The 10709-nt window shown below is 52.5% G+C and overlaps 1 protein-coding gene across 1 annotated transcript; it reads right to left on the bottom strand.

Moving 5' to 3' along the window:
* Nucleotides 1–7987: 7987 nt before the first annotated feature.
* MIND_00654400 (uncharacterized protein) lies at nucleotides 7988–8344 on the bottom strand (the record flags this gene model as incomplete). The annotated part of the gene is made up of 1 exon (XM_037363272.1): nucleotides 7988–8344. Exon 1 carries the CDS (start codon nucleotides 8333–8335, stop codon nucleotides 7988–7990), a length of 348 nt encoding a protein of 115 aa, XP_037221193.1. The 5' UTR covers nucleotides 8336–8344.
* Nucleotides 8345–10709: the final 2365 nt, after the last annotated feature.

Raw genomic sequence — 10709 nt, 5'->3', positions numbered from 1 at the left:
GCCAAGTGCCGAAAGGAGTTTCTGGACGACCAGGTTGATAACGTGCGCGATACAGTGTATTTGCGAATTGTCGGCATGGAAATGGTGTCCAAACTTTGTGCGCAGGATTCGTTCCAGTGCACGACAAAAGAACATCATTGACTGATGCATTATCGAGAGTAACGGCCGATAAGTGGACGATTGTTAGTAATTGAGTTCGAGCACTGAAGCACTGACTTATCTTTTGGACCAGACCGAGCTCCAGCATAAGCTGAGCCATTCCGGCTGCAGCATACTCGCCCTCATGACCTTTGTCCTTGATGCACTGGAACCCAATCACCCGCTCCACCAGTTTCCAATCGGCCGTAATCCAGAAAGCAACGGTGCCAGAGAAGGTGAATGTCATCGCTCGTGTTGTCCAGGTGTCCTTGGAGACAGCAATGAGTGAACCAACCGCCTGAAGAACATAGTCGGTCAAAGCAGTCTGAGCAAAAAAAAAAAAAGAGACGGACTTCAAGTTCACCACGAAGTTTCTCAAAGAGTTCCATATACATCCGAGCGACAGTGTTGCGAACAGTGGTATCGCTAGGCAGCTCGAAACGCGAGTAAATGTATTTGAAAAGTCGCTTGAGACTCGGAGCTTTGTCCGTTGACCACGGAAGGTCCTCCTCAAGGCACCATGCAGCGAATATCTTGTAAAAACCAACCTGTGTCGGTACAACTCCCGGGCGCAGCTTGCCGTTTAACAAAAATGTCTCCATCATCTTCGCTGAAGCCGTTGTATCACCACGAATCTCTTTTGGTGCTGGTTGGTCAAGGATGGCAAGGGTCGCCAGTTTGCCGTGTTGTTTTAGATGGGTTGCGAGATTTCCCAAGGCCGGCTGGTTCGGCTCGTCGGTGAAGCAGGAGGTATTCAACACTGTTCGCTTGACAGTAACTGTGCTATGAGTAGAATTCAGTGGCTGGCACATGCATATATAGGCCAAAACTTACGTTGAGCAGCGAAGACAAACCCAAACCCTGGCTCTAATGGATGAATCATGATGAGTTGTGCCTGCACTACAGCCACAACGCTCACCTTCTTTTTCTTTTTGGACTTGCGCTTTGACTTCCCATCAATCGTAATCGCCTTACACTTGCCATTCTGTTGAGTGAAGTCAAATTATTATCCCAGGAAACACACGGGCAACACACCTGCGCAATGGGTTCCGATATCTCCTCTAAATCATCGTCTTCCTCTTCCTCAGAGTGACGACCCGGCCAGCCGCCCTTGTAGCTGGCATCGGATTCGCTATCGCCGTCGTCATCCCGGTCGCCCCCAGCAACCTGGTCCTTCTTCAGAAGGAATGCTGCGTTGAAATATGCTACAAATGCTCAGTCAGGAGCAAGCCAAATACTAGCTTGATGAGGCCCATACCATCCTTGTTTTTCTCCCAATTGACAGGGAGAAATTTGGGCCCAGTGGCGGCGGAGACAGAACTTGACGCCTGCCCAGTGGGTGCAAATCATGTGGTCTTCTTTTTCTTTGCTGGACTATAAACTGAATTAGAAACCGAACGATAGTATTTAAGAATCATCCTACCAGAGGATTTCGAGGCTCGTCGCCGATGCGCTGCAGTTTTAGCATGGCAATGTCAATTGGGATGTCACCCAAGTCCCAGCGGATCGATTTGAGGTAGCCAACAACGAATTTCAGGCCATAATCTCCGCGTCGAATGTTTGCGAGCCGCCCGTCGTCGTCGCGACAGTCTTCCCCATACAGAATATCGATTCGACGGTTGAATGTCGATGCTGGCTCGCCATCAAGGCCTTCGACCTCGGTTATGACACGATGTATCTCGCCGGGAGTGGACGCCTCGATGATAGTGTCTGGGAGTCTTGTAGAGAGTGACTCTATTTTGCGAATAAGATCAAGGATTGGCTTCGCTGGCAAAGACGGTCAAACGACAGAAGACTGGACATCCATAACTCACCGGCGAGAACCTTCTCATGAGCTGCATTTGGCGCCTCGTCGTTGTTGGCATCCGCGACTCTGGCTCCAGGCATGCAGGAACGCTGAGAGCGTGGACGCTGGGTAATGGTATCTGACTCCATGCGATGGATGGAGATTTTTGCTGGCGCTTTTTAAACAAGAGCAATGCCCAGCTCATGGTGAGCATGAACGGATCGTCATGGGCAGGGTGGGCTGCGGACGCAGACTGCGGAAACTGCGCGTGCATCCTGACACACAGTCGCTTGGGTCCAAGAGGGATGATGTGGCTGTGCCTCGGGGCCGATGACAAACTCGCCACGGCGTAATCTGTACAGTCACGCGATATTAGTTAACCACAGAAAAACATTAGTGTTTGAAACATTTATTTTTATTTGTTTATCATTTGTCCCTGAAGCAAATAAAATGAATCTTTAAACGTTTATTATCGTGTACAAATGAATTCAAACAAAAACGATTGGAGTCCTATGTAAGAGCAACCCTGGAGGCCTGAGATCAAGGTCCTAGCAGAGATCACAGGCCTGCAGAATTGAGTGAAATAGTATAGTATGTTGTCATATCCGTGCATCTGTCATGTGCCTCGGGCCCGATCCGCTCCAGTCACTCCGGTGACCTTGTACTCCATATGTGACTTAATAGTGAATGGATAGGTAGGTGGTCTGGTGGGTTCTGGCCTAAGTTGGAGACCTTGCTGACCACTACCTTCCAGTTTTGCTGTTCTGTTTTTATTTATTTCTTAAATCCTTAACAACTTTCTTCAAAAGAAAGTTGTAGATATTGTTTGGAATAGCAGAGATAGATTTATGGATAATGCAGACACCTTTCACTAACTATGGAAAGAAAGTTGACATTTAAGTAGGTGGACTACAGTCAGTATTCAATTATAAGTATTTCTATCAATAAGCTGCAAACTTTGGAATTATCTCAACCCTGGCATTGGCAGTGCCAATTTCTGATGATTACACTATCTGTTTCTAAGTTATAACATTTTATGAAAATAAAAGTGGGAAAGTTCCATACAGTAGCACTACAAATTTTGGTCAGAAGCAAGAGTAAAGGATAGATAATACATGTGAGTCCAAGATATCTATGTGAGGTGTGGGGCTTCAAGAAGTAAAAGCCTGTGGGCAAGGTGAGGCTTAGTAGCATAGCTGACTAGCAAAAGTCTCATAGCTGTCAAGGCATGTGACGAAGCAACCAGTCAGCAAGCGACCGCGGAGCGGTCGCTGACAAATCGCTTTGTAAGCGAGGCGCCGCCCCATCACAAATTGGAGGGCAGGGGGAGTGACATGCACCCCGAGGAATGGGAACAAAAATGGAGGATTTTTTTAAATGTTAATTAAGGTAATAATGACCCCAAAAAGGGACACCTTTATTTGTTGGGAAAAATGGATTTAAAAAGACCCAATAAGTACAACAGCAATCTTATCAGAAAAAAAGGAATCAACATTGTTATACAAAAAAGCCTCTTATGCCCAGATATCTTCCATTTTTTCCACATATGCACCCTTTTTCTCCTACAATCTGAGAAACATTTTTCTGGTCAGATTTCCTTCCTATCTAGTTGACATTATTTAAACCTTTTTTTCTAATCATTAAAGGTCACCATTTTTTCAACCATTATTACCTTCATTAAAATTTAAAAAAATCCTCCAGTTTTCTTCTCAGTTGTCGGGGTGATGGGAATGGGGAAGCAAGTTTCCCCATCAACGAGTCAAATCATCCCGCAGCCCTCTCCCTGCGCTCCATCGCCATTCGCGCATCGTCAAACATATCCGGCACGCGCCGCGACCACGCGTCCCACGTGCCATCCACGGCCGGCCGGAGGTGCACGTAAACGCCGCTCGCGCGCCGAAACGCGCTCCTCCTGCATCCGCTGCACCGAAAAGCTGCGCTGCGTGCGGCTGTCCGTCACGAGCACGACGGCCACATGTGGCACCACATCGAGCACCGTCTGGAGCTCGGTCCCGAGCCCGGGGCCGGCCGACGGATCCGAGAACGCGTCGGCGCCGACGGCGAGCGCGTGCAGGGCGGGCAGCCCTTCAAACAGGGGAGCGAGCGCCGCCGCGGTATGTGGAATGGCAGCTGAGATGCCGAGGTGGGTGAGCGTCGTGGCCCAAGGCGGCAGCGGCGCGCGCGGCCCGGGGTCGAATTCGGCGACAAGGAGACGGGTCAGGGGGAGCGGCGTCAGCTCTGCAGCGATGCGCGAAAAACTCTGGTGACAGCCGACGGTAACAGCCCGGGTACATACGCGCAGCACAGCTCGGACGTCTGCGAGCGGGATGCGGTAGTCGAAATAGATGACCTGCACGTGGTCCGCAAAGAAGTTTGCCGGGCGCGCGGAGACGGTATGGAGAAATTCGGGGCACCCGAGCGGGCCGTTGAGGCTCTCGAGCAGCGCGATGCGGCGGTATATCGCCGGTTCAAACCTGGATAACAATTTCTCTCCTTCAAGTTCAAGTTCAAGCAAGAAACGCACCAGGCTTGCGTCCTTTTTGCACACCAGCGGCATTGCCAGGAGCGTCGCACTATAATCCTGCCGCGGCCACACCGGCGGCTCGTCGCTTATAACCGCCAGCTCAAAAATGAGCCGCTCCAGCTCCGGTGGCAAGCGCGGCTCGCCAGTGATAAGAGCCGTATTCCGCCTCAGGGGTGCCGGCTCCGTCGGGCTTTGCGGGTCGGCGACGGTGGAAGAGACGGCCCAGCTGTGCATGGTGAGACGGCTAGAGTTAATGCTGCTTAGTCGTCACCTTGTCGAGCAACATGGTGGAGGAAGGAGAGAAAGAAGAAGGGTGCACAGCCTTAATTGTGATCCGGTCACGGTATATGATGCCATCATTTTGACTCGTTGATTCTAATTTCTAAGATCTCTAATCACAGTACGGGACATCCGAGTAATTTCTATCACTAGAGCTGTGATGTGCCTAAAGTACCACACCAGTTTCTGGTTCTTAAAAATTATCCCTGGTCAGGGGCTCGAACAAGCGTCATGTAGCACGTGATCTTAGGCAACCAAAAAAGAAGCCTGATTACTAAATCAGGTTGCTCTCGACCACCATCCCGCCATCGCCTCCACGGTAAGGCTGGTTTTCCTACACTTTCCTACGGCTGACTCCGATAGATATGGATGCCTCTCCTTTTCACCATATCCTCCACACCAACACTGTGCCAACTGACGAGGAATGCGACGTCATTCGCCAGTTTGTTGCCCCGCATAACGCCAGGCTATCGGGGTTACATGCGCACGTCGAGGATATGCGGCGGCCCTTGAAGCAAGAAACGCACCAGGCTTGCGTCCTTTTGCACACCAGCGGCATTGCCAGGAGCGTCGCACTATAATCCTGCCGCGGCCACACCGGGCGGCTCGTCGCTTATAACCGCCAGCTCAAAAATGAGCCGCTCCAGCTCCGGTGGCAAGCGCGGCTCGCCAGTGATAAGAGCCGTATTCCGCCTCAGGGGTGCCGGCTCCGCGTCGGGCTTTGCGGGTCGGCGACGGTGGAAGAGACGGCCCAGCTGTGCATGGTGAGACGGCTAGAGTTAATGCTGCTTAGTCGTCACCTTGTCGAGCAACATGGTGGAGGAAGGAGAGAAAGAAGAAGGGTGCACAGCCTTAATTGTGATCCGGTCACGGTATATGATGCCATCATTTTGACTCGTTGATTCTAATTTCTAAGATCTCTAATCACAGTACGGGACATCCGAGTAATTTCTATCACTAGAGCTGTGATGTGCCTAAAGTACCACACCAGTTTCTGGTTCTTAAAAATTATCCCTGGTCAGGGCTCGAACAAGCGTCATGTAGCACGTGATCTTAGGCAACCAAAAAAGAAGCCTGATTACTGAATCAGGTTGCTCTCGACCACCATCCCGCCATCGCCTCCACGGTAAGGCTGGTTTTCCTACACTTTCCTACGGCTGACTCCGATAGATATGGATGCCTCTCCTTTTCACCATATCCTCCACACCAACACTGTGCCAACTGACGAGGAATGCGACGTCATTCGCCAGTTTGTTGCCCCGCATAACGCCAGGCTATCTGGGTTACATGCGCACGTCGAGGATATGCGGCGGCTCTTTGTCGCCGCGGTCGCGGAGCGTGACCAGTTGGCCAACTTCATCACCTCGCACGAGGCCCTCCTCTCGCCCATGCGGCGCGTCCCCGAGGACATCCTACGGCTCATCTTCTTGGAGACGCTCCCCGAATACCGCAACACGGCGATGCATCCGCGCGAGGGGCCACTTCTGCTCTTGCAGGTGTGCCATTACTGGCGGAAAATTGCGTTGGCGCTTCCACAGCTGTGGTCGGCAATTCATCTGGTCGCTCGGCCGCGCCGGAGTGAGGCTGGGGCCCTCGAGCACTTGGTCCTTTGGTTGAAGCGCGGGGCTGGACTCCCACTGGACGTTACGATGCAAGCGCGGCAGGAACATCCCGCGATCATTATGCAGGAGCGCGCGGCCTTGGACAGTAACCCACCAAGATTCGAAGGACAGTCTGTCATCGAGGCCCTCGTCACCGCCGCCCCCCGCTGGCGCAGCATGAAACTATGGCTGCAAGATGCGCGTGACGAGCAAGTCCTCGCACTGCTCGAGGTCAGCGATGTGCCTCAGCTGCATACACTCGAACTTTATTTGTGCGGAAGCAGCGGCTTGCAAATCCCCCTCCTCGCGGCTCCTTCTCTTCGTCGTCTCTCCATCCAGGGCCCCTATCCTGCAATTCCCGCGGACATGCCATGGGGCAACCTCGTGGCGCTGGATATTCAAGCCAGAAGCACGGAGGGGTTGCCTTTGGAATTCCCGTTCTCGTTCCTTGTCCAGTGCAACTCGCTTGAGACGCTCTCCATTTCACTTTCCGGGTACTCGCTCTTTGCGCTCACGCCGAGCTACATTCCGCTCGCGCAGCTCACTACGCTCGACATCGGCATTTTTCAACATGAGGACGGCGACTACCTGTCATATATGCTCGCTCTTCTTGAGGGCCCCCCGTCTCCACACGCTCGATCTATCCCATGGCCAGCTGCAAGCGCTCAATCCGATGAGCCTCCAGAACCTCGGCCACATCCGGCATCTCGTTCTCGTGCTCCACGTCATCACCACCGATGCACTCGTGGCAGCGCTTCAACAGCTGCCTTCTATCGAGGACTTGGAGCTCCTCGGCGAGCCCCGGCCGCCTGGCGCCCCACCCGCCCCATTCGGCTTCGAGCCCTTCGACGGGGCCGACGCCAACTTCCTTGCCTGGCTCCTCCCCACGGCAAACACCGCCACGCTATGTCCCGCTGTGCGCTGCCTTAGCCTCTCCCGTGTGCAAGCGACGCCTGACGAGCTTATCGTGCGCCTCGTCCGCGCCCGGGCCCGCACCCTCGAGGCCCCGGCGATCGCCGGCCAGGGCGCGGGACAAGGTGTGGAGCGACTCGTCCAGTTCTACTGCCACATATTGCGCGGGCCGCAGCTCGACATGCATGCGGCGCTCGCAGACTGCGCGGGTCTGACAGCACACATCCGCCACAACACAGAGTTCGATATCAATCCCGATGATATGCCTTGGTATTAACGCCGTCACGGTCGCGGGGATCCTCCACCTTGGGTCCTCGTGCGAGGCAGTGTGTGTGCATGCTTTCTTGCGGAGATTAGTTCAAGTTGTCCATCTTGCTTTCGTGTTTATTTCGTGATTTCTTGTAGCAGCAGTAAGTAAACTTGTAAGTAGTAAGTATGTACGATATGACTGTGTAAACTTGTAGCTTGTTTGGAAACTATTTGGTCCTTGGGGCGTAATTGTTGGCCGTCGCTGCGAAAACTCTATCAAAGGAACTCTCCACTAGCATTCGGACATGTTCCGGCTGTAGTAGTTCAAACTTCACTGTCCGTGCAATGTCCGTGCGCCCCAGAATGCTTCAACCCCAACTTGAATTTTAAAAAAAGCTTGCAGTGCTTGCTCTAGCATGGTCAAGTGAACGGCAAGGAGTGGAGGGTCTGTCTTTCATTATTTGTATATATACTAGTACTGTGTCTGCAGTGTTAGTTCTAAGGCTCTTCTACTTCAAGTGGTAGCGAAAGCCTCGATGGATTCTCCGAGCCAAGACCAGCTGGCGCCTTCTCCTCCACTCTCGTCTCCGTATCCAGTTCTCGACAACGTGCATCTCTGCGAACGGCCGTGGTAAGGATGAGCAGCACGAACACGCATGCGCCAGCAAGTGTCATGACCTGACCCATGCCACCAACACCAACACGACAAGGGAACGCATGCGCACGAGAGGGAGATGCACGCCGCTGAACACCGCCGCGCGCCACCATGGCCAGCGGTAGCCCCGCACACAGCCCGTAGAGGACGCCGATGACGACGACGCTCGCGACGCTCTCGAGCGCGATCATCGCAAAGATCAAGACGCTCGCGACGCTTCGCAACGTCCTCCTGCACGATTTACAAGTTTCCCCGTGCCTCCCAAAAAGGCAGGTAACCTGCCAAATCGGGTAGGAGCACAAGTCAAGGTCAATATTGCAGGATGGGGAGATGCGTGGGAGCAAGTGGAGGGATTCGATGGTGATGATGGCGAAAATAGCGAAAAAAAAAATGTTTTGAGTAGATGCCTTGACTTGAGAGTGAAATATGTAGATTGAAACGGATGAGAAGAGGTCCGAAGAGAAGGGGAAAAACGAAGTAGTATAGTGTACGTGCAAAGGCGGAAAGAGGAATATGAAAGTATAAGCATGACAAGGACGCAGCCAGGTGTGGGCAGCGCTGTCCCAGGAAGCAATATGCTTTTTTGTACTCGTCGTTGAATTGGCAATATCGGAATAAAATGGGAGCAAAGGATCAAGATAGTGGTTGGAGGTATGAGTCGTGTCGATGTCATAAGGGCCAAGTACCGAAAAACAGTTGACACAGCCATTTCGACGCAGTAGTAGTGCAAAGGTAGTGACATTCGACCATTGCGAGCTTTCGGTGGCTTTGAGTCTGGCATCCGACCATGGCAGTCTATGACAGGCGACTGAATGAGACCATGTTCAATTGCCAATCAGCCTTCCGCGCGAGGACCTCGAAGAATTTCATCCCGTAAACGCGTTACGGAAGTGCTTGAAATATCTTCCAAAACAGGTCCCCCGTCTCTGGGGAGAGTTGTAGCCTCCCCTCTCTATCCCAAGACCACGAAAGAATTGCTCCAAGCCGATTGACGTCGTAGAAGACGAGTTAGTCGCAGAAAAGGACCATTCTGTGGAGCCAAGGCGGTCAAAATCGATATACGACAGGCCATACTGATGGAACGTCGGGAGATCGGGTCGCTGCGGCGATTTCGGAGGGAGGAGAGGATGAAGAGGGGGGAAGAAAGGTGCAGTAGGCTCCAAGCGGAATAAAAGGAGATGGTATTGGATAACGGATTCTTGAAGTTGACTCCCCTCAGTTGTCGGACAAACGAATTGAAAGCAGTGTCGGAGTCCCAAGGACTCCAGTCTTCCAGTTGTTCCAGCATATTCTAGCACATCGTGATACTAGTATCGAGCCTTCGCTGTTGTGGGTCTATTATGAGGGGAAAACCGCGGCGAGTGCTGTACAAACGGCATTGGAGTCGGAATTGGGAACCGTGTTGTGGCCCCCTTGTCGTCAGAATGTGACGGGGATGTGCACAAACTGCGGTTGCGGCGGAGTTGGGGGAGTAGAAGGAGGGCGCGCGGAGGATTCGAAGGATGGCTTGATAAACGACAAGCGGGAAAAATTGTCTCTGATGGCTCAGATGAGAGCCAGCTGTTGAAGAGGCCTCGAGATAGCCTTGTCAGCGAGACTAGAGTCTAGCAGTGTGAATGTGGCGTACCTTTAGGCATCCACTTCACTGTCGCCCATCGATAACAACTACATTTCAGCATCGAATTTGCACCATAGAAACATAAAAGTGTTGTCTGCCGCCGGTTTAACGCAGCCCTCGAACTCTTGTTACTCGTAGAGGCTGCCGACCAGTACGCCAGGGTCCTAAACTGAGCGGGGACATGGTGGTGTCGCGGAAGAGCTGACCAGCATCAGCTCTCGGGCAAGGAAGCAAAATCATTACACACCTTTGCGCGTGGTGCCAGTACCTTCGTTGGCTACTAGGTGCGGTGTCTAGTTGTTCCTCGTTGTAGAAGAACTGGCAAGCAGACGTGTTGTGCTGACTCACCAGCGTGACACTTTTTTCGTCTTGACCACGACGACCACCTGGAGCGTCCCCAGCCGGCAGACACGTCAGAACGCTTGTTGCAGCAGCATAACAAGCGGTATGCTTTGCTCTGCTCTGGACTTTAAGCCTTTTTCTCATCCTCTTATAGCTGGAAGCGACGTTTTTCGCAGTCGCCGCAGTTCACCCATTCCAACCTCTGTGGCAACACCCATGACGAAAGTGACTCCTTCAAGGGCATAAATCGATCCCAGACGATCGGTAGAATCGTGCTGTGGTAGTGCATATTCACCAAGGGCTGGGATGATAACCGAGGCTTTGGGCTCGAAGGCAAGTCTGCTCCTTCCCATATCTCTGCACGTCCTTGGGGCTCAAAACTTCTCTTTTGTCAGACTCATTATCGCGATTTGACATTGTCAACGAGCCTCCGCCGCCTCCACAACCAACAGCACCCTCACCCAACCGCCTCTTTGCTCCTCCTCAGCCGCCAAAAAGACACGTTCAAGGCCGGCAACTGTGTTGATTCGACAATAATGCGGCCATACACGACGCTGGAGATGTGAAGGAGGGCATTTCAGCCGGGGAATGGTGTCGTGAATGCG

The sequence above is a fragment of the Mycena indigotica genome (genome assembly GCF_014461135.1).
Source record: "Mycena indigotica strain 171206Taipei chromosome Unknown Mind.scaff0005, whole genome shotgun sequence".
NCBI lineage: Eukaryota > Fungi > Basidiomycota > Agaricomycetes > Agaricales > Mycenaceae > Mycena > Mycena indigotica.
The sequence above is the reverse complement of the archived record's forward strand: the minus strand, read 5'-3'. Positions and strand labels throughout refer to the sequence as shown.